This window comes from Haliotis rufescens, unplaced genomic scaffold, assembly GCF_023055435.1.
Source record: "Haliotis rufescens isolate VD_foot unplaced genomic scaffold, xgHalRufe1.0.p SCAF_18, whole genome shotgun sequence".
NCBI lineage: Eukaryota > Metazoa > Mollusca > Gastropoda > Lepetellida > Haliotidae > Haliotis > Haliotis rufescens.
This window is the reverse complement of record NW_025963868.1, coordinates 2,951,828-2,976,843: the sequence shown is the minus strand read 5'-3', so window position 1 is coordinate 2,976,843 and position 25,016 is coordinate 2,951,828. Positions and strand designations below refer to the sequence as shown.

At 41.0% G+C, this 25,016-nt stretch overlaps 1 protein-coding gene across 2 annotated transcripts in view; it reads left to right on the top strand.

The window, feature by feature from the left end:
- LOC124116867 overlaps positions 1–25,016 on the top strand; it is a 185,770-nt gene that overhangs the window by 88,320 nt on the left and 72,434 nt on the right. For both annotated transcript variants that reach the window (XM_048398132.1, XM_048398131.1), the window contains exons 4-5: positions 8,437–8,749; positions 12,161–12,804. In XM_048398132.1, the coding sequence (XP_048254089.1) occupies positions 12,689–12,804 (116 nt within the window). In that variant the 5' untranslated portion in view covers positions 8,437–8,749; positions 12,161–12,688. The remainder of the gene's footprint in view (positions 1–8,436; positions 8,750–12,160; positions 12,805–25,016) is intronic.

Genomic DNA, 25,016 nt, shown 5'->3' with positions numbered 1-25,016 from the left:
AAGGATCTTAGCAGAGTTCACTGGTCTGAACTTGAAGACTGTCATAGACTGATGTTGTGGAGCTAGCAGCACAGATCTAGTTATGGTATAAAGTTGCAGGATTATAGAAGGATCTTAGACGAGTTCACTGGTCTGAACTTGAAGACTGTCATAGACTGATGTTGTGGAGCTAGCAGCACAGATCTAGTTATGGTATAAAGTTGCAGGATTATAAAAGGATCTTAGCAGAGTTCACTGGTCTGAACTTGAAGATGTCCTAGACTGATGTTTATCTGTTACTGCACATTCAGAATCAGATATCATGATTAAGGGGAACTGAAGGAGCAGAATGACAGTTTATGTGAAGGGTCATGGAAGGTGTCCTGTGACTGTTAAGTGAGGCCATGTAGGGCCAGATAATTGAAAGAAGGGAATTTATGTCCTAAACATGGTGGGCAGCTTTATCCAGGAAATGATGGATGTGAGTGAGTCATTGTGTCTAGGAATCTCACCGTATTGATCAGAAATCACAACATAATTCTTGGCTTCAATTTCAGTGGCCATTACAGAGAGTGAGATATTGTCAGTTCTAGTTAAAGATCGTGAAATATGTCGTGGTGCTTTTGTCCATAGGGTGGTTAAATGTTGTTTTTTTACACCAGAGCCTCGGGTTTGATTCCCTACATGGCTGTAATGTGTGATCCCATTCTTGGTGTCCCCTGCTGTTCCATTGCAACAGGAATAATAATACACAGAGTATCCTCACCTGCTTGTCACACTGACTCCTATTCTTAGAGACCTACACTATCAGGCTTCTTCTACCTTCCCAAAAATGGTTTAAGACCCTGACTAGTCTCATACAGACCAAGAAGCAAGAATGTCAAAAAACACAACACTACGTTGGAAAGTCATCTTCAACCTCAGGAAGAGATTCCCTGGGGCCCTTCACGTTATGTATCAAAAGGCCATTTGTCAAAACAAATAATTCATTTTTGTTTGTCTACCTTGACTTCAAACTCAGGTTAATTCAGTTATTTGTTTGATTCTTGGCATAGGGACAATGGTTGTTGTTTATGTTTTGGTATGTTATAAGATATGTAAGAACTACATTCAAGGGGTGGAGAGGTCTGCTTAGCCTTGCTCCAAGGCTGTACTGAAAGAATAGTCCATGGATGTGTAGTAATTCTATCCTCCAAATAGGCAAGTCTTGACAGTAAGGACTCCAGTCTCTTATAGGGACAACTTGTTTTTATTATTTACATAATATGATTATGATTGCAGTGTCCAACCCAGACCGCGCGATTGCGCGATTGACGCTAACAAAAAATCAAATCGCCCCTCATTAAAAACTCAAAGAGCGATCTGTCGCGCACAGTTATTTCATGTACAGTCACTTACTTTATCAGCTGTTTATCCCTACCTTTAGATTCAATACTCACTAAATCTTTAATCAATTAACAAAGAAAGACAGTTCACAGCAAACATTGTAAACAACTGTCGAAGACCGATCGATAATAACCGGAAGTTCGAACACGAGTTATACGTCCCTTGGGTTGCTGAATAAATTATCGACAGGATTTGCATAGGAAACGAAATTTACTTTACTTTTGTATAAAGCGTATCAAAACTTTGATCAAAATTATGTTGTATTTTGTTGTTTAGTAATCAGAAACCTTTGACAAGATGTTAAAAGACAAATAAATATTCTATATTGAATAGTTCTAGAAATATTTTTGAGCATTTTAGCTTGTTTTAGTTTCGTTTCTGAAATCACACAATATGAATCGCCGACTGACATTGCAGACGATCTTTTGAATAGTGAAAATGTCGCGAAAAAAAAAAAAATACAGACTTTTTAAATCAAAATAGTTGCTATAAAAAGACAATGATGAAACCACTGTCACTGTAATTACTTCTCAAACTGAAGGGGAAATCGATCCCGGTCCTAGTGACTCAAAAAAGCAGTTCTTTATTCTGATCTGTTACACTTTTATATGATGATGTTCCTGTACATAATACAAAATAAGACATTTTTGAAGAAAACAGTTATCCCCCCTACTTTTTCAAAATCCCCCCTATTTTCTACATAATGGGGGGACAGGTCCCCCCTTGATTTTCAATTCTGGACTGGACACTGTGATTGAAACTAATAAGTATTGCCTTACAGACTTGTGAAAGTCTGTTCAGAAGGAACTTTATTCTTTGGGCTTGCGTTTACTTGCACTGGACATCAGTGAATGTGGTTTGGGAAACTGATTTCCGAAGCAGCTCATTCACATCCCTGTACTCGTTCCTAAGAAATTAGCACACACTACTGGAGTCCGTCCAGCTCAGCACATAATGGACTAATTGGTGTGGAGTCTTTAACAGTCCTGGTCTCCCTGCTCTCATTATGGAATCATGGGAATACAGGCTGGAGAAGTGTGGTATACGGTGCTATATTGTCTGTGCATCAAAGGTGACTATTGAGCCGTCTGTTTAGCTATTGTGATTGTTTAAAATACTATTGCATCACTATTGTAATTAGGGCTGGCTATAAGAATCAATGATCAGAATTATCGTCGATGGGAAGAAATATTCATGATTATTGTTATGAAAATTGTGTCATTGATAACATCTTACATAAACAATTACGACGAAATAAAATTTTAACTTACCAAAACAGACATTTTACTATCACTCATGTCAACTGCCAAAGAAGGTAAGCAAATGTTTTTGTTAATATCCACAGAACTTGTTTTATGATGTGATTATCGTCTTAGTATCTGGACCAGCATAAACTGATCTTAAGAGTAATAATACACCAGAAGAAATTTTACTCAAATCGGGCATAAAACTAATAGCTGGAGTTGCAGACTGTCATTGGCTGTGCAGAGTTGCTTCCCCTTGGTGTGCCAGAGCCCAAGCTATGATGCTGTGTTTGAGTTCCAGATTTGCCAGGTTTCTAGGTGGGTCAGCACCATATTAATGCCCATAGGTTCCACAAAGTGGTAAGCATCTAAGATCTGCAGCAATTCAAGCATTGTTCCCACGTAAAGCTGACAGACTGTTATATAATTGACTTACTGTTCAAAGCTCCAAACTCACTCACTCACTTAAGAATTTATCAAACTTATAAGTATCATCAACTACAGCAAGTATCATCTCAAATTCTGGACATTGTAATCAGCTATAGAAACAATCTGTTGGTTCCACCTGACACTGAAATGTCTTCTGCTGTTGTATTCATTAGGGCGTCTGCTTGTGACCACTGAAGCCTCCACTGCATTGTGGGTAGCCCGGGAGGTGATGGGCGCTGACTGATTACTTTTACTAGTTTAATTTAAGAGGCATGGTGTCATTTGAAGTAAATCATATAAACTGTAATACGAGTTCATGCTACTGAATACAAGACTTTTAACTGATGTCTTGCACTCAGATAAACCTTTGACTTGTGAAGGAAAGAGCAAGGAACATTAGAACAGCTGGTTGGCGAAAAGTTCATGTTTCAAATGAATAAAATAAATAATGTCTGCCTGGAAACATTGATGTCATCATAAAATATGATTTGGTTTTGACAATTTGTTGTCAAATAATTGTGTTATTCATGTGGGGTCTTTATGTTCCCAGATTAATATCACTTCAAGAAAGTCATAAAAAATCTTTCTGTCGGGATGCACATTCATGTGTTCATGTAGGGGAGTGATTATGTTTGCAGATTCGGTATGAAGGATTCGTAACATGTGTCTTTTCATCGCTCTCACAAGGTTGTTACGACCATTATCATCACAGGGGGATGTTAATGAGATGAGATATGGAAATTAATCTATTTATAATGTCTCTCTTGGATCTCGTATCAAACAGTGGTTGATAATGGACATTTGGCTCAAGTTAACAGCAATCTAAATGAATCTCGATTTCTCATTCACTATTAACCAAGAGGCTTGCAGCTACTGTGGCCACAGTCTACGGAACAGGGAGACTTCATTACGTCTATTTGTAACATTGATTGAAACTGCTGCAGCTCCAGACAAAATACAACAATGACTGGTCCCCAGGGAGAACTGATCAATATTGTTCGTGGTCACCTTGAGGGGGATCTCAGCTGATGTGGGGCATTTAATTAACAACAGGGAGCAATCATGATACCTGCAGTGATTGGGTAGTTTGGCTAAAACTGAACCTTCTTTGGTTCAGATCAGTCTGTTCAATAAATTGGTGACGAACATGAATCTGAATCCTGCCATTCCAAATAGAGCAAATTTTGAGGGTGTTTTAAATCAATAGTTGGCAGTTTATTTGCAGTTTTCACGAGAGAGATTTGTAAAGTATTGATACTACTGACTGTGAGGGTGTTGAGTGTGATTGTTTAGGGAATTCCACACACCATCGGAGGGAAATATAACGATTCATAACACAGACTTGTTGATTCTGGAACACTTTAACATGATTATGAAAATATAAAACTGTGCAACTATGTGATGTTTGTAACAGATCTGGCATCAAGTCATAGTTCTTTCAATGCTGACGTGTTTTCAATACCGTATTCGACGTAAAGCTCTCAAAATTAGAAATAGTGGGCTCTTTTTAGAATATTATTTTGGTGAAAGAATAGTTGAAAGATAAATTTCGTGGTTTATGCTGACAGCCTGAAATGTTTATATGCGAGAGATATATTTTTCCAGAATTTAATTGCTCATAATTAAGGTGCATATAACACACGAGTCCGTATTATACGCGAATAAATAAGTCTTGTGTACATTGATCAATTGGCACCTGTCCTGTAAGTCCTTGCCAAACTGCCCAATAGTTAAGGTATCATGAGGACTCATGGAAATTTGCCATTTTCAAGGGTTTTGCTATGTTATCATTACTAGGACTAGTGGACTAAAACTGTTTGTTTCTACCGTTGCTATAATCACTTTTTTCAATGTTCCTTCATTGATAAATAACTCAGAGAAGCAGAAAGGTTCATGTACAGTGGTGGAAATTGGGCCTAGTCCTGTAGTCCTTGCCAAACTGCCCGATTATTAAGGTCTGATTAGGACTTGTAGAAATTTGCCATTTCTAAGAGTTTGACTATATGTTATCAGGAACAGGACTCGTGGACTAAAACTGTTAAATTCTACTGCTGATGTGGGGGCACGGGTGGCCCAGTCGTCTAAGGTGCTGCGATTCACTGTGCATAGTTGCATCCCTTGGGCAAGTCAGAAACCTATGATTGTGGGTTCAAAATCCCGGTTCGCCCCGATTATGTTTCTAGGTTTGTCAGCACCATACCCATGGTCGTGGGTTTCACCGAAGTGGTAAACGTCTGAGACCAGCATCACTTGGGGCTTTCCTCCCACATGGAGCTAGCACGCCGTGATATAACTGGAATACTGTTAAAAGTGGCGTTAAACCCAGCTCACTCACTCACTCACTACCGCTTATGTACAAGGCAATGTCAGTTTGGGATAACGGAAATGAAGTCACTAAATGGACCATTCATGAACAAATGATTGATCTAAGATACAGCATACGAACTTTCATGTCTCCCAACACGACATAAATCTGAAACCAAATATTATTTTCCACAATCTGAATGAGAAAACAAGATGGCAGCCAATGCCGTCTGCTTCAGTGTTGAAGCTGATCGAGTCTGCGTGTCTCTGTATGATGAGTCCAGGTTTTTCAATCACTTAGCCAGTTTATGTACATCCCATGTTAACAGGATCCCCTAATAAAGATAACAAGACTATTAGCTGTCACTTACCTCCCAGAGCGAGAGGCTTGGATAAGGAACTCTCCCGCTTGGGAGATGGGGAGATACATGGTGTGAAGCGCCAAACTGCTTCTTAACGTGTAGTCATATTTGATTTTTTTTTCTGAATGAATGATTTTACGGTGCAAAGTAACATCTGATAACTGGTCATTGCCTGTTGCATTTTGTGAAAGCAGAGCAAAATATGATTAATAGATTCTGGTAGAATGTTTCGTCCTAAGTTTATTGGTTGGAAAGTGTTTGTGGGGAGATAGCACTAATTGTCTTCAGAAACATGTATTTGCATGCCACTGAAAATAGTTGTAGAATGTCAGTTTGTGTAATGAAGTATGCCTTGAAATTAAAACACACATTTCCCTGTAGGATAATTTGATTTGCTGATGAAGATGAATGTAATGATGATTCAATGATCAGTGGATGGTTATCATTTGGTGCTTTGATAGTTTGATTTCCACAGTAGATCCCATCATGGCAGTAGGTTACTCATGTGTCACTGAAGAGCAGCAGAAGTCAGTGCGTTATTGTTGATATCTCCCAGACTGTACAAAGCAATATCTCACATGCCAGACAATGGGTCAGGTGTATTAGACAGTCCCAGAGGTAGGACAAGTGGTTGTGATCAGTGAGGTGTGTGAGGGATTCACCGAGCCGTGACCACATCAAACCTTGCTCCTAACACCTCCTGCCCTCTGGGGAATAGAGGAAAACAAGCCAAGCACTGGACCAGTTAGCTGGGAGATTACTGTGATGTTTACTTAATCATCACACTGCAGATTGATTGCAGTGAGCTGTAGGTTCCAATATTGTTCTGTGATTATGTGCATTACATCCATGTATTGTGCTGGCTCTGCAGCTATACATCCATGTATTGTGCTGGCTCTGCAGCTATACATCCATGTATTGTGCTAGCTCTGTGGCTAAACATCCATGTATTGTGCTGGCTCTGCAGCTATACATCCATGCATTGTGCTGGCTCTGCAGCTATACATCCATGCATTGTGCTGGCTCTGCAGCTATACATCCATGTATTGTGCTAGCTCTGTGGCTAAACATCCATGTATTGTGCTGGCTCTGCGGCTATACATCCATGTATTGTGCTGGCTCTGCAGCTATACATCCATGCATTGTGCTGGCTCTGCAGCTATACATCCATGTATTGTGCTGGCTCTGCAGCTATACATCCATGTATTGTGCTGGCTCTGCAGCTATACATCCATGTATTGTGCTGGCTCTGCAGCTATACATCCATGTACTGTGCTGGCTCTGCAGCTATACATCCACACATTGTGCTGGCTCTGCGGCTATACATCCACGCATTGTGCTGGCTCTGCGGCTGTACATCCATGTATTGTGCTGGCTCTGCAGCTATACATCCATGTATTGTGCTGGCTCTGCAGCTATACATCCATGTATTGTGCTGGCTCTGCAGCTATACATCCACGCATTGTGCTGGCTCTGCGGCTATACATCCACGCATTGTGTTGGCTCTGCAGCTGTACATCCACGCATTGTGCTGGCTCTGCAGCTATACATCCATGTACTGTGCTGGCTCTGCAGCTATACATCCATGTATTGTGCTGGCTCTGCAGCTATACATCCATGTACTGTTCTGGCTCTGTCGCTATTCATCCACGCATTGTGCTGGCTCTGCAGCTATACATTCATGCATTGTGCTGGCTCTGCAGCTATACATCCATGTACTGTGCTGGCTCTGCAGCTGTACATCCATGTATTGTGCTGGCTCTGCAGCTATACATCCTTTTCCTCTGCTGGCTCTGCAGCTATACATCCATGTATTGTGCTGGCTCTGCAGCTATACATCCATGTATTGTGCTGGCTCTGCAGCTATACATCCATGTATTGTGCTGGCTCTGCAGCTATACATCCACGCATTGTGCTGGCTCTGCGGCTATACATCCACGCATTGTGCTGGCTCTGCAGCTGTACATCCACGCATTGTGCTGGCTCTGCAGCTGTACATCCACGCATTGTGCTGGCTCTGCAGCTCTACATCCATGTACTGTGCTGGCTCTGCAGCTATACATCCATGTATTGTGCTGGCTCTGCAGCTATACATCCACGCATTGTGCTGGCTCTGCGGCTATACATCCATGTATTGTGCTGGCTCTGCAGCTGTACATCCACGCATTGTGCTGGCTCTGCAGCTATACATCCATGTACTGTGCTGGCTCTGCAGCTATACATCCATGTACTGTGCTGGCTCTGCAGCTATACATCCATGTACTGTTCTGGCTCTGTCGCTATTCATCCATGCATCTTCAAGTCTTTTTTTATCCATGACTCTTGATCAGATCTGATTTTCTGTGCTGAGTGTTCTGTGGTTCATTTGTGTTCATGGTTGATTGATTGCAACTCGGTGGTGTATGTGGATGGTAATCGTGAAGGGTGCTTGATTCGAAGTGTTAGTTGATGTATTGAATGAAGTTGGCATGTTAATGCAGGCAGGAAGCTGATAATATTGTAATTCCAATGTCTTTCAAATTCTGTTTGAAAGATCAATAATAATTTCAAAAGCCAAATTAAACTTTCTTGTGTTTGGTTTGATTTGGATAAGAATGGAAAAAGCCTTTTATTATGTCCTTGAATATGTTTTTTTGCACACTCACGTTATTTCTTGATTTGTCATTTTTAATTGTTTTGTTTTGCACTTTTGTCAGCTTTGTTGTCACATCATCATAATTCATCTCTTTCAGAACTTAGTTCCCAGTGTGTAAAACATGTAACCAGAACTGGAAGACACAAGCAGACGTCAGTGACCGCCATGTTGGAAATTCAGGATTAGTACCGAATTTGAGCTCTTGAAGAGGATTTATTTCACTGAGAAAGTTTTATCATGGGCAGACAGTGTTATTCGATAAAGGATAATGTGCCATTGGAATATTGTACCAGAAATATGCTTTGAAGCGAAGGTCTGTGGTCCGACCTGCAGGGCTGACAAGAAATGCTGGAAGTACAAAACACTGGAGCACCACTGGCTGCCATTGATGCCCCCCACTATAACAGACGGTAAATATTCACCAACCATCTTGTTATCTAACACCCAGTTGGAAAAGGAGGAGGTTATTTACTAATATTGTTGCACTCTCTGATGAGACCTGTTATATTGGTCAATCACAAGGTGATATATGTTATGCATTCACCAATCACCTTTGTACTCACTGTATCATTTTTGGAATCAAGTGATTTATGATAAAAACCTGAGTGTATGGTAAACACTAAAGTTGAAATGCACTGATAATCCATCTAACCTTCCAGCTACCATTGAAGTCAATTGTCAGCATACAATTACTAAATTACCTGTATGACATTCATATTTATTCAAGAGAGAATGATTCATGCAGTGCTCAAAATAAGGATGAAATTCAAGGGTAAACATCATAGCCTAATGTTAAAAGTGATTTAGGGCCCCTTCAATAACTACTTCAGTCAAGTTCCTCAAGAACCTGAGGACCTTCCAAGTTTCTGACACTCCAGTCTTGCCCTTTCTTTCTGTAAGATAAATACAGACCATCTGACAATGAATAACACAAGCAGGGAGACCCCAGACCCTCCCATTCATCAGTGGGTGATGGGACATGGGTTCTCCTCCTGGTCCGGTCCTGACTGTTTCCTGACAGAGGTCAGTGTGGTTAGGGAGCCGCCATCCGGGAGCCAGATGGTCAGCTGAGCTGTTAATGTTTGTCCTGACATAAGGAGCTGTCTGCCTGGTGTCATGATACCTGCCATGCCACACCGACACATGGACTGGCCTTGAGCTGGAGGTATCCCTGTCATTACTGTGTGTCATGTAAAGTAACATGGATAAATCAACACAAAATTACATTCCTTCTAATAAAGGGAACATTCTAAATATTCAAGAATTAATTAGAAATTATTGGACGTCATCTGTTAAAGTAATGTTCCAGTTAATTTTGGCATCTGAAAGTTGTATTCTGTTAGTTAAATTCGCTAATGATCTTGAAGGAATATTGTAAATTTCATATGACTTATAAATGATAAAATTTCATTTCATTTCTAAGAATGTAATAAAATGTAAAGACATGAACAGTAATTTCCTTAAGATGAAATAGTATTAGTTTCCTTTAGGAAATATATTCTATTTGGTAACTTTTCAAAATTGTCTCATTTGTGAATGGCATGCTTTAGATGAGAATTAAGAACAACCAATCGATATCTCTTTGAGCTATAGTGCTTAATTTGAAGTAGTCTAACTATAGATTAGATACCTCTTATTCTAGTTTGGACCAAAGTGTTAACTATTTCCTCCCAGGACAAGGTTGTTGTATCTTTGCTCTGGATAGACAACTGTGAATGCCATCGCATCAACCAAACCTTTGTCTTCTAGAAGCATGGATGAAGATTGGAAATGTTTCCATCTTTGTGTCCCAAATTTAATTTCGAAGGAAAAAAGGTAAAATAGAGGTCTTTTATTGAGATGCTTTGAAACAGAATGAGCTTCAAGCAGGCCTTTTACGTAACAGAAACCATATTAAATCTGTGTTTATAGCTGACTGGAGTCCCCAGCGAGACATTGCGTACAGTAGTTAAATGTGGGTATTGACAGTATTGGTGTAATGGGGGTTGTACTGGACAGGCAGTAGTTTGACGTCGTCCTTAAAGTGTGCTTCTCTTCCCTACCAGGCGTATCAGGAATGAATAGGTAGGTCAGTTATTTCTGCAAATCAATTGTTATATATAATAAGGATTATACATATGGCAATAATAAAAGTACAATAAACTATGGTTATAACATACTCAAAGGGACCAATAATTTTAGTCCATTATAACCGTAGTTCATCATAAGCAGATATACAGCAAATATACTGCAAATGGCCAGGACCAAAAAAAACAGTTTGTTATATCTGTCAGTTTGTTATAAGCATGATCGATATAAACATACTTAACTGTACCAGACATCTGACCTCACATTATTTTATTGTCCCCATGTAAGATGAGAAAAATCCAGCTTGATGAGTGAGTGAGTATGGTTTTACGCCGCTTTTAGCAATATTCCAGCAATATCACGGTGGGGGATACCAGAAATGGGCTTCATACATTGTACCCATGTCGGGAATTGAACCCGGGTCTTAGGCGTGACGAGCGAACGCTTTAACCACTAGGCTACCCCCCAGCTTGATGAAATCCACCACATACCTTGTCCTATCACACATTCATACTTCATGTGAGTCAAATCCATCAACAGTTCATTTATACAGATTTCCTCAATAACTTGTTGAGGAACATATTATTTTAAACTTTGGATGAGTGAGTGAGTATTGTTTTACGCCGCTTTTAGCAATATTCCACCAATATCACGGTGGGGAATACCAGAAATGGGCTTCACACATTGTACCCATGTCGGGAATCGAACCCGGGTCTTCGGCGTGACGAGCGAACGCTTTAACCACTAGGCTTCCCGACCGCCCCTAAACTTTGGATGCAAATCGAATAATTAATGTATTGTGTCATAAAATAATGGCAATGATGGATGCAATGATGCTGGTTATGAAGATACCCTTCACATGTTTGAACTTTGATAAATATATAGGACCTGAGGCAACCTGGTTTTGTCTGGTGCAACCAGGTTTTCATGCCAACTTGCACCTGGTGCAAGTTAAATCAAGGCCTATTATAGTAGTAGCCCCTGAAGTACTTTCTGGGACGGTGGGGTAGCCTAGTGGTTAAAGCGTTTGTTCCACACGCCGAAGACCCGGGTTCGATTCCTCACATGGGTACAATGTGTGAAGTCCATTTCTGGTGTCCCCTGCCGTGATATTGCTGGAATATTGCTAAAAGTGCTGTAAAACCATACTCACTCACTGACTGAAGTACTTTTTGAAATATGTTTTCTGCATGTTACAAATTGTACACTCTGCTTATTTATATATTCAGTATGGTCTGTCACTTCAGCCATACACAGTCAAGTAAAATGCTGTTAGGTCTGGTAAGCTCAGCTGTTTAAAATCGTGTATATATTATCACTAAAATCTCCTCAAAATGATACGGATAGTTCAGTTAGTTGACTCAAACAGTTTGGCACAGACTGCCTTACAAATCATTCCCAATCAGTTGAAAGACTAAGACAGGTACTGTGTATAAAACATTCCCTGAAGAATCAGCTGCAAGGGTAGGTTCGCATGCACGATTCTCTTGTTTAAAACACACAACACTTCCACAGTAATTCTTACTGATACACATTACTGTAAAACTCTATTTCAGAAACACTTTTAGGTTACACTGAGTCACATGTGCCGGGAAATCGCAATTGCCCCCAAGTCAACAACGTTCAACTACGTTCTGTCATAATGCGTTATCGTAAATCACAGTTGAAAGATTGCTTTATTTCAAAATTGCCCCCAAATAGTTGATTGTGGGGCTGGTTGATATCCTGATGTAAATGTGTGTCCACCATTGCAGTGTCTAAAAGAGAGGAATAGAGGATCGTGGGATAGATCAATATGGCCGAGGTGGAATCCCTGGCGGAGGCAGCTCCTCGTACGCCTCAGCTAACATGTGTATCAATCTGATACCACCCAACAACTTGTACAAAAAGTTTCAATTGATTGAATACACTTTCGCTAAAACCTGATTTTGACCGTATGGCAAGGAAGGATTGTTATTCGTGTTGGAGGAGGAAGAATATCGTGTTTTTGACTCCTCAATAACCGAGCTTTCTACAAGAAAGTCGGCGAAGATGACGCAGAATAACTGATTTGCCGAACCTCATCGTTATATTGGATACCTTGTGTACAGAGATGAGGAAGTGAGACTAACGAGGAGAGATGTGTTATTGAAAGAACTAGTTTTTGTGGAACGGCTGTGCGCAGGATTTGAATGGCTTAGTGAAGGTATCAACAGTTGTCCAAGACAGGAGGATTTGTTGCGAGTTGGATCAGGGTCATATCCCGTGGATTACTTTCAAGGAGAAGGTGCAGACCAACGCCCATGTTGATGGAACCCGCGTCCAGCATGTTCGACGTCCAGAACATCTATGGCACACCACAAATACCACGCAAGCGACCATGTCTTCGACCAAGACGAATGACGTTAATAGACCTCAGGTACTCGTACATGTATCCCTCCCAGAATTCCTCACTTCCTGCCAGTGTGTTGCATGCTCACCAACTTCCTGCATTGTGGATTGAACTGTCGTAACCTGGCCTTGTGCATAGCTGTATTCTCACACACTGACTTCAGCTGAACGGCGCATGTTCATGCTCAACTGATGGTATTTCAGCCAAAGAGCTGAAGTTCCTGTTCAGCTGATATTGGTATTTCAGCCAAAGAGCTGAAGTTCCTGTTCAGCTGATATTGGTATTTCAGCCAAAGAGCTGAAGTTCCTGTTCAGCTGATATTGGTATTTCAGCCAAGGAGCTGAAGTTCCTGTTCAGCTGATATTGGTATTTCAGCCAAAGAGCTGAAGTTCCTGTTCAGCTGATATTGGTATTTCAGCCAAAGTGCTGAAGTTCCTGTTCAGCTGATATTGGTATTTCAGCCAAAGTGCTGAAGTTCCTGTTCAGCTGAAGTTAGTATTTCAGTCTATTTTACCCTGGTTGTTGTCATCTGTAGTAGACGTAGCTTATCAGTGTTGTCATTACTTCATCTTCATCACCGCCATCAGTGTTCGAAACTCAGGTTAAATGGCTTTGGAGTGTTTCCAAACAAGCTGACTATTTCAACACTGCATTAGTGTCCAAAGTCCATTCATATCCATTGCATCAGTTATAAATGTCCTAGACTTGAAATTTTTCCTCATAATTTGCTTGCAGTCTTTGTTGTGTATCATGCATGGTGTATATCAAATTTAGCATGTTGTGGAATAAATGTTTTGCACAATTTTTGGTTATATGTTTATTTTTTCAACATTCTCTACACCGCTTACTTTGCAGGCACACGTGTTGTAAAAGGAAGGTAACAGGGGATAACATGCTGGTTTTCTGTGATATCTGACTTCTCGCACAGCTACAGCAACACAGATAGTCTGTCATACAGACCCGGTGAAACAAATATACCCAATACAGCCCATGCAAGTCTATATATAATAGTGGGCAGGTCTGAAAATGAAGTTTCTTGGCTTTATTTTGTTATATTTTATTAATGAACGTTGACTTCTGTTTTTTCCTGTAAAATATGTTTATTTCAGAGACTAGATGTTAGTCTACAACACAGAGTCAGTCAGAGCCAGCTGCTGGTTGCTCACACTGGCTGCCTTATACTGTGTGTGCATGTCAGCTCATGGGGTGGGAGGAGTTATCCCCCTTGGTCTGCCAGACACATTGGCACGAATCAGTTGCTTGTATTACCTTGGTGTATCATAAGTGGCCGATGAGAAAATGTATGACCAATATTGATATGAGAAAATGTATGACCAATATTGATATGAGAAAATGTGTGACCAATATTGATATGAGAAAATGTATGACCAATATTGATATGAGAAAATGTTTGACCAATATTGATATGAGAAAATGTGTGACCAATATTGATATGAGAAAATGTATGACCAATATTGATATGAGAAAATGTATGACTAATATTGATATGAGAAAATGTATGACCAATATTGATATGAGAAAAGTGTAAGCAAGTGTTTCTCAAAATACCTTTAGTAGTATAAACGATGGGGTATGGCCTCACCCCACCTTGACCAAACCCAGGCCCTGAATGCTTCTTTGAGGTCTTAAGTTTTACCAATTATGTGATGTCGATCATATGGATTGTCATGTATATCAACATGAGAAACTGGCACTAGTCTTGTAGTCCTTGCCAATCTGACCAATAGTTAAGGTATCATAAGGACTAGTAGAAATTGCCCTTTTTGAGGGTTTTGCTATATCTTATCATTATGAGGACTAGTGGACTAAAAATGTTAGTTTCTACCGCTGTATATACAGCAGTTTGACACATTTTGCTTAGCATTTTGTAGCAACTGCTTAGAAAAATTATCAATAAGTCCAAAATTTGTCTTCTTTTTGGTAGGTTGTCAAATACTAAAACAGCATTAGAAATTGGCACTAGTCCTATAGTCCTTGCCAAACTGCCCAAGCGTTAATGGATATCATAAGGACTAGTAGAAATTTGCCATTTTTAAGGGTTTGCTGTAAGTTATAGTTATGAGGACTAGTGGTCTAAATATGTTAGTTTCCCTGCTGCTATAATGACTTTGATCCTAACTTTAATTTTGTTGTTTGCACAGATTAGTTCTCAGCTGGGTCTGAGTCCTTGTAATGATCCTAACTGAAACATTAGGGGATCATAAGATTGAGGTACAGTAACGACTACTGCAAACCCTTGAAAGTCCCAGGACAGAGTTGAAATATGTCATGAGATGTTCTTACATATAGCTGGAATATTCCTGAGTCCGGCCTTAAACAACAAACAAACCTAAACAAATGATAAATGTAAATGTTTCTGTGACAGTAAAATGTTAATATAGTGTTAATATTCAGAAACGTGTATTCTTACAGCATCGACATTAAACATTTACCAATACATCGATATCAAGATACAGCCTGACATCCCCAGTCCTACACCCTGACTGCACTCTATTTAATTACAGGCCTCGGAACCAGTAGACAAATTGGTTAAGTCTAGCTAGCCCCCCTCAAAAGAGAGCAGTTGAGTTTTTTAACAGATAAACTAAATGTGTAATAAATATTTTCCTGACTTAGTGTTAGATCCAAGTGTTTGATCACGTCTCAGTGGGAACACTTGGGAGCACCAGACAGGAGCTATGCTCAGACAATGAAGTAGGGATCGAAACAGGAAAATGTGATGTAAAAACTGATGGAGCAGTTAAACTACACAGTGTTTTTCTTAACCCATGGCGCTGTTATCCTATGGACAATAACAGTGTTGACATTAGCATGAGAGTAGGTGAGTAAGACGTGGAGGGTGGAATTCTCCATGTTACCTGGACGGGATGCACAAGCTGTGATAGACTTTCCAGGCAGCAGGAATATGGCTGTCAGTGCACGACTCTCAGCAAACTCCCTCTCTTAGACTTGCACAAGTCTCTAAGTCAATAATTATTGCTTCAGGGTTTTACACGATGCGCGAATTAGCGCCCAGTACGCACAACTGTTGAGTTTGGACACAGAAAAATAATATACTGTCTCCCAAGGGATGTACAATAATATTAATTGTAACAACAGGTTCATCGCATCAAGAACAGTTATGGGGGTCTCATATCTTTGATATATCCCAAGCTCTAAAGTAATTCAGGGGCACGGTTAGGACTTGTAGAAATTTGCCATTCCTAAGAGTTTGACTATATGTTATCAGGAACAGGACTAGTTGACTAAAACTGTTAAATTCTACTGCTGATGTGGGGGGCACGGGTGGCCCAGTTGTCTAAGGCGCCGCGATTCGCTGTGCAGAGTTGCGTCCCTTGGGCACGCCAGAAACCTATGATTGTGGGTTCGAATCCCGGTTCGCCCTGATTATGTTTCTAGGTTTGTCAGCACTATACCCGTGGTCGTGGGTTTCACCGAAGTGGTAAATGTCTGAGACCTGCATCACTTCGGGCTTTCCGCCCACATTAAGCTGACACACTGTGATATAACTGGAATACTGTTAAAAGCGGCGGTAAACCCAACTCACTCACTCACTCACTACCGCTTACGTACAAGGCAATGTCAGTTTGGGATAACGGAAATGAAGTCACTAAATGGACCATTCATGAACAAATGATTGATCTAAGATACAGCATACAAACTTTCATGTCTCCCAACAGTAATTCTAAATGTACGGCATCCTTATACCATTTCATTTCTTTACAGGACCCTCATATTTCCCACAAGGGCACTTAAAATTAAATATTGGGGGTCCCTGGACTCCCACGTTTGTAAGGGACAAGGTAAAGCCCTATTAGTTTATATCATTATTTCTTGATTTGAATATTAAGAACAAGCTGTCCCTATAAAGGACTGGCGTCCCACATATCTGGACTTGCCTACTTTAAGGATAGAAAAAATGTACATCCGTACAGCTAAAAGCTATGGCTCTCTGTGCTGTTTAGGCTACGCATGTTAGAATATAGAGAAACTATCTTGAAGACATGAAACTTTTTATAGATAAAAAATTCTTTTTGGTGTGTGACATTTCAGGTGATTACTGGAGAGAGTTGATATACAGACATGCTGATATGTATAATCAAGTTAGGATTAATGTACAGGATTTGTGTGACTTACTGGTCCTGTGAGATGGGGGTCTTAGGACATTTTCTTGTCTAAATTTGTTCATGCCCTCACCCCCAAAAATACATATAACATTTTTTTCATGACCCCCCTCCCTATAATAAATGACCATTAATTAAATAATGTTTAAATTAAGAAAAATGTGTCCTTATTTATTTTTTTGATGGCCACCGAGCTACACCCCCTTCCCCCTCTAATATATGACCAGTCTCTAATGCAAGTATAGTATAGTTCTGCCATGTTTCCTGATCTGACATTCAATGCTTGCAGCAGACAATGAAGACAGCTGATCTGTGTTGGTGTAAATGTCACGCTGCGCTGCTGACTGATGCAGTTCATGCTGCTGCACTCAGTGTGTCATCGGCATACTATTGGGCAGATTCTGTGTATCAGGAATGTGCTGCATGTTTAGGCAGGGGGATCAACACAAGAGATGCAAAGCTGATTCTCGAGACATGCACTCTTTCCTCCCGTCTGTCCCTGATAGACTCCAGATATACTGGTATAGCCCTTCTCTACTCGCCACCAAGTGCCCCCAACCCCCACCCCCTAAAACCTCACCCTCAAATAGAGCACCAGATAAACCCCTGATATACCAGTATACCCCCTTCCTCTCGCCGCCCAACACCTTCACCCCTCACCCCTCACCCCTCACCCCTCACTCGAAACCTCTCCCAACCTCAACTCTAATCCCCCACACTGTATACACCTAACTGTGCCCACCCTCACCATCACCCAATGTCATCCACCCTGACTCTCACCCACAACCCTAATCCCCCACACTGTATACACCTAACTGTCCCCACCCCCACCCCCACCCCCACCCTCACCCTCACCCTCTTGTACCCCTCCAACCCTGACATCCTCATCTACTGGTGTAGTAAAACCACTGGAGCATGGACAATCTGTTCAAATTTACGTTGAGTTATTTCTATGGACTCTGGCCAATTCTGGTCCAAAAATTATTTTTGTTTGTTTTTCATCAAAGACATAAAAAGAACATCGCGAAAAATCCAATTCAGGGCTTGCCCAGTGTGATGAATCTGGGGAGACAAGAGCACTTAACCATCACATAGTCAAGATAATTGATATAATGACATCATCCATAAATTCATCTTAATTCTATGGGTGAATTTCAATAGAGGAGTTTGTCTGCATGTGAAGTTTGCTGTGAAAACCATTGATTTTTCATCAATGATGAGTCCTGATGCATTCCGAAACGTGTTAGAAATGGAGATGCTGAAATTAAAACATGTCGGTCATTAGGCACGGCTTGTCACGTCTTCTGTGACAACTGATTCAATATTCTATCAGGCTTGTCACAGAGGCTCCGTTAACAAGGGGGGAGAATTATGAAAACATAACAGGATTGTGGACGGGAGGCTGAGAGTGGGAAGGAGCCTGGTAGTAATGTCTGCCTTCACTGAGTCAGGCGTGCGTGAGGTGAGTCACGCATGGAGCTTGGTGCCAGGGTAACTCCACCATTCTTAGCCTTGCTCCAAGGCTGTACTGAAAGAAAAGTCCATGGATGTGTAGTAATCCTGTCCTCCTAATAGGCAAGTCTAGATTTGTGGATGAAGGACTCCAGTCTCTTATAGGGACAACTTGTTCTTATTATTTACATCATCTAGAAGTTATGATTTAAACTATTAATTATTGCCCTAGAGACTTGTGCAAGTCCAAACCATTCTCAGCTTTGCTCCAAGGCTGTACTGAAAGAAAAGTCCATGGATGTGTAGTGGGCTTATCCTGATAAGCAAGTCTAGATATGTGGATGAACGACTCCAGTCTCTCATAGTTTTAGGAACAACTTGTTCTTATTATTTACATCATCTAGAAGTTATGATTTAAACTAATAATTCTTGCCTGAGAGACTTGTGCAAGTCTACACCAATCTCAGCGTGAACCCTCAGTGTGTAGATCCCCTCGAGTGTTGTAGTGTAGTGTAGTAGATGCATGCCCAGGGTGCTTCTAGGGACACACAGTGTGGAAACACTTTCAGCTGTTGTGGTTGTGCAAGTGATCACTCTGGAACTCTTAGGGTCACATTACCATCTGTCTATTTTGGAGGTTTCTTTTAAATTGGAATTGAGACATTTTTAGTCTTCATTTTTTTGTAATGAAGTATTTTTTGCACTGCTGAAGTAAATTACTACTTTAGATGCTTCATAAGTTAATAATATTCTGAATTATTTTACCATAATGTTGAAGAGAGTTTAATTATTTCTTGTCAGTTTAGTTTAGTGTGAATAATTGGAATGTGTAATATAAACTTTCCTCTAATCAAGTACAGTAAACTACGGTTATAACAAACTCAAAGGGACCCCCCATTTTAGTTCGTAATAACCGTAGTTCGTTATAAGCATATATACAGCATATATGCAACACATGGCCGGGGCTAACAAGTAAGTTCGTTATATCGGTCAGTTCGTTATAAGCGTGTTCATTATAACCGTAGTTTACTGTATATCCCCTGAGTTAGAATAATAATAAAATGCGGGTCACAAGAGGCTACTCATTGGATCAGACTCGGTGACTTGGTTGATTGTGTGTCATTGTAACCCGGGGCGGTCGGGTAGCCCAGTGGTTAAAGAGTTCGTTCGTCACGCCGAAGACCCGGGTTCGATTCCCCACATGGGTAAAATGTGTGAAGCCTATGATATTTTGCCTTGATATTTTGCTGGAATATTGCTTAAAGCGGCATAAAACCTCACTCACTCACTCACTCACTCACTCACTCACTCACTCACTCACTCACTCACTCACTGTAACCCAACGGATCGTTGCTCACAGTATCAGTCACTGTTTGTCTGCCCCAGATTTATTATTTAGAGTTCATCAAAACACAGCTGGAAAGTTTAGGGTTGAGCAACAAAACTTCACACAGTGAGCAAGGGTTAACCTTGCTGCAAGGCTGTAATGAATGGGTAATGTCCATGGGTGTATAGTAATTCTATCCTTATAATCATGAATAGGCAAGTCTAGATATGTGGACAGGATTCCAGTCTCTTACAGGGACAATTGTTCTGATTACTTATATAATCTAGAAATTATGATTTAAACTGTTATTTTTTGTCTCAGAGACTTGTGCAAGTGTAAGCTAGGGTTGATGAAGAATGACATGTGGGGAGGCAGGCATGCAGTCAGCTGTTGACTGGACCCTGATACCATCCTCTAGCAGAGTAGCCGTACCAGCACCTAGCACAGTAGACCTATTCATCACACTTAATCAGTGGAGCTGCTGCTCCGATAGGGGAGAACTGTCATGAATAAATTACACCATATCTGGCCTTATTGCCTCTTGTTAATCACCTTGACTTGAATCTGTCCTGAATAATCCTGCATTAAATGCTGAGTGTTGTGTATGTATGGCTGTGTCAGTATCGGCTGTCTGGGGTGAGTGAGTGAGTGAGTGAGTATGGTTTTACGCCACTTTTAGCAATATTCCAGCAATATCACGGTGGGGGACACCAGAAATGGGCTTCACACATTGTACCCCTGTCGGGAATCGAACCTGGATCTTCGGCGTGACGTGCAAATGCTTTAGCCACTAGGCTACCCCACTGCCCCTCTGCTGTCTGGAAGTCAGAATTCAATTCCTTTTGATTTTTATCTCAAATGAATGGTACTGATGTTTTTTTAGGTTACAGTTTCATAAGGATTCATTCATGGAAATTTTCAGTTTTGAAAGTTTTTGAGATCCGGTTCATTCAATCTTCTTTCACTAATAAGCTCCATATCTGTGCTGGTGGCTTTCGCCAAAGTGATCAACGTCTGAGACCTGCATCACTTCGGGCTTTCCTGCCACATCAAGCTGACACGCCGTGATAAAACTGGAATACTATTCACATCAGTGTTAAACCCAACTTACTCTTTCACTAATACATGTGGTAGGAACAGCCAGGAGGTTACGAAAATGCATCTGCAAGAATATGGAAATAATCAAAGGATGTAACCAGTTATGGGGGCTTGGGACAGATTGGCAGTGCCCGCAACTTAGGTTCATGTCAAACACCACTGGGGCGGTTGTGTAGCCTAGTGGTTAAAGCTTTCGCTCGTCATGCTGAAGACCTGGGTTCGATTCCCCACATGGGTATAATGTGTGAAGCCCATTTCTGGTGTCCCCCGCCGTTATATTGCTGGAATATTGCTAAAAGCGGTGTAAAACCTCACTCACTCACTCAAACACCACTGTGTCTACTGACGCCAACTGTGTGATGAATAGAGGGATGTCCTTGAACGTCGCGATATAAATAATTTTTGAATGTTGATGCTGTGTCGATACAAGTTTATGAATATCGTTACAAAAAGTACTAATTCACTGCCCCAGAAACGTTTACATTTATAAGATAACCATGATTAGAATGGACAATGAGAAGGCAGAAAATTCAATTTTAAAAATTTCGTGGATCAGCCTAGATCATATTTAGCATTAAATTGATTAACTACAGGTCTACACTACATCATGATACTTTGAGGGGTTTTATTCATGCTATAATTTCCAATCTGTGACAGGGCACGGGTGGGCCAGTCGTCTAAGGCATGGCGATTCGATGTGCAGAGTTGCGTCCCTTGGGCACGCCAGAAACCTATGATTGTGGGTTCGAATCCTGGTTTGCCCCGATTATGTTTCTAGGTTTGTCAGCACCATACCCGTGCTCATGTGTTTCATGTGCATCACTTCAGGCTTTCCTCCCACATTAAGCTGACATGCCGCAATATAACTGGAAACTGTTACAAGCAGTGTTAAACCCAACTCACTCACTCACTCCAATCTGTGACAAATGTATATAAATCAGTTAATGATTACTCTAGTTACACAGTGTCTCAATTTAACACAGCACACATCATCTAGATCAACATACACTGTCTTCAAGCATAGTTCCTGTACAAGTCAGTGTTGCTGATATGACTAACAAATTAGATATTAGTTGTATCGTTGCTGTGTCTGCAGTCCACACAACCTGCTGGGGATCACATGTACAGCATGGGTTATAATTGGTCATAACTCCCCACTGAGTATGAGGCAACTGGAGGGAGTGGATAAGAGGAGGCAATAAAGTGGCTATTTTCTTGTTACGCCTGTGTGATATATAGAGATTATTATTCAAGCTTGTGTCTCATACTGATTTTACAAAACGAGTGTCAGAGTTCTTGTGTTTCCCGAGCGAAAGCAAGGGCAATACATGAATTCTTTCACAAGTTTCGTTCAATCAGTATGCCGACACATGTGAGTTTAATAATTTTTTTATTACCCATTATTTCTTAATCCTTTTGAACTCCCCTAAGAGAAATGCACTGATGATGACTGGCTTCAGCAATAATGTTGTGTCTAGCGTGACGTCATTGCGACCTTAAGTCACAAAAATATTCAAAAGACATCAGGATGACATAAACAATAAATGGTCCGTGAGAAGTGATATTTGCACCAGTGCACATACAATTTTTATGAACTTGAGTATTTCTAACCCTACGGGTAATAAAGCAGTTTTACACGCTGCAATCTCATAGCTTATCATGCATCAGATTTAGCAGTCTTGCGCGTTTAATGTCATTGATTTACCTCTGATCGCTGAACTGGAACAAAAATGGTGGCATATTTATATGGTCACTGGGCATCCACTGGGCATTCTGTATTCAGTAGATGAGTTTGTTTGTTTATTTGTTTATTAACGCCACACTCAGCAATATTCCAGCTATATGAAGGTGGTCTGTAAATAATCAAGTCTGGACCAGACAATCCAGTGATTGACATTATGAGCATCGATCCACGCAATTTGGATGCAATGTCTGTATCCTGTACCTGATTGTATCTTGTTATGACTCTGAATGTCCAATTAAGAAGTTGACATTTTGTAGATATTACTGATGAAGGTTCTTGATTAATGTTCCATCACTATATCAAGTCTATCAGCGGTCTGACCAGACCGGTATTAAGTCCATCAGCTATCAGTCCTGTATCAAGTCTATCGGCTATAATGTCTGACCAGACCTGTATCAAGTCTATCAGCAGTCTGACCAGACCTGTATTAAGTCCATCAGCTATCAGTCCTGTATCAAGTCTATCGGCTATAATGTCTGACCAGACCTGTATCAAGTCTATCAGCAGTCTGACCAGACCTGTATTAAGTCCATCAGCTATCAGTCCTGTATCAAGTCTATCGGCTATAATGTCTGACCAGACCTGTATCAAGTCTATCAGCAGTCTGACCAGACCTGTATTAAGTCCATCAGCTATCAGTCCTGTATCAAGTCTATCGGCTATAATGACTGCCCAGACCTGCATTAAGTCTATCTGTGATGGCTGACCAGATGTGTTTTGTCTAAAGCTGCTGTGTACAAGATGTTGGACAGGTTTCCTTGTGTAGGACTGCCCTTGCCAGATATCCATGCACTGTGTTGGTTTGCCACTGAGCAGGTACAGTACCTGCCCTCCTAGCACTTCCTACAGGAAATGAACAGGGCACGGGGCACCTGCAGTGGGTGGTTACAGCAAGGAGGTGTGTGTTTGTGGAGCTGTCTCCCTCCCACCAGCAGTAACTCACAGCCTTGTCACTGATGAACATTGCTTAAATAGTGAGGATGGCTGGAAGTGCCTTGACAATCACCAGAGGCAGTGGCCAAAGGGTCTTGCCTTATATGGAGATCACATGATGCAGGTTTTCTGGCATCCCCACAGAACCAGGCATTGAATCATTGGGATCATACATTGAATCATGACAAACATTCATTAAATCTTGAATCAAGCATGGCATTGGAATCATAATTAAATTTCACAAAACACAATGAATCATAAGATTTGTTTGTTCTTGCACTCTGCAATATTCCAGCTATATGACGCCGGTCTGTAAATAATCAAGTCTTGACCAGACGATCCAGTGATTGACTTAATGAGCATCGATACACGTAATTTGGATCGATGATATGCATCAACCAAGTCAGCGAGTCTGACCACCCGATCCCGTTAGTCGCCTCTTACGACAATTATAGTCACTTTTTACGGCAAGCATGGGTTGCTGAAGACCTATTCTACCCCAGATCTTCACGGGGGGGGGGGGGCTCATGCATGTAGTGTGTGTGTAGGTCCTCAGATAGATAGGGTCAGGAAATAACCTGCAGTTAAGTGAGAGGTGTTTATAATAAACATCCTGCTGCTGGATCTCCCTATAGGAAGTGAGGGGATGTCCAAGTCCAAACATTGGGCAAATCTTACATCCCTGACATAATGTGGGTCAAGGACATAGAAAACTTGCCCTACATGCGTGGGGGTGGGGGTGGGGGGGTGGGGGGGTGGGGTGTGGCGCGGGGTGTGTGTGTGTGTGACATTATTCCTGGCACTAGAACAAAGAAAATATGTTAAGAGACTACATCCATTACATTTATCAGCCTGTGTTGAATTATTGTGGTGTTTACTCAATCACGAACCGTTTAAGAATCGGTTCAATCTGTCATCAATGTGAAATCAATTCAGATCCAAATGATCACAGGGCATTGATCAAAGAGATTATCATTGCACGAAACACAAATGAGACACTTTACCAATGAATGAGAAATACCACTCTGTACCACAACCAATGGGAGAACCTGGCCATACCTGACAAGTACTGCTACATTCTTAGGGGAGATGGGTCCTGCTAATGGGCCCTTCACACCATTGGCAGAGCCACCATTAACCCTATAAACATGATGGGAAACTGTAGACTTGCAGAGTCTCTAAGGCAATAATAAGTACTTTTTATATAATAATGTCTAGATTATGTAAATAATAAGAACAAGTCTCTATATAAGACTGGCATCCTTACTGTCTGCTTATCTTGACTTATAGATTCCTAGATAGGATAGAATTACTAGACACCCATGGACTTATTCTTTAGTACAGCCTTGAAGCAAGGCTAGGGAAACTGCTGCTCTGCTTGGCATGATCACCTCATCCAGGGTGTCACTGCACACATGGTGGATGCAAGCAGCCTCTCCCCCAGACCCCTCAGCATATATTTAATAAAACAATCACCGCCATTCCATTCTCACCCCCTTCTGGCTCCGGCAGCCTACATTCATCCTCTATGCAGCATGGC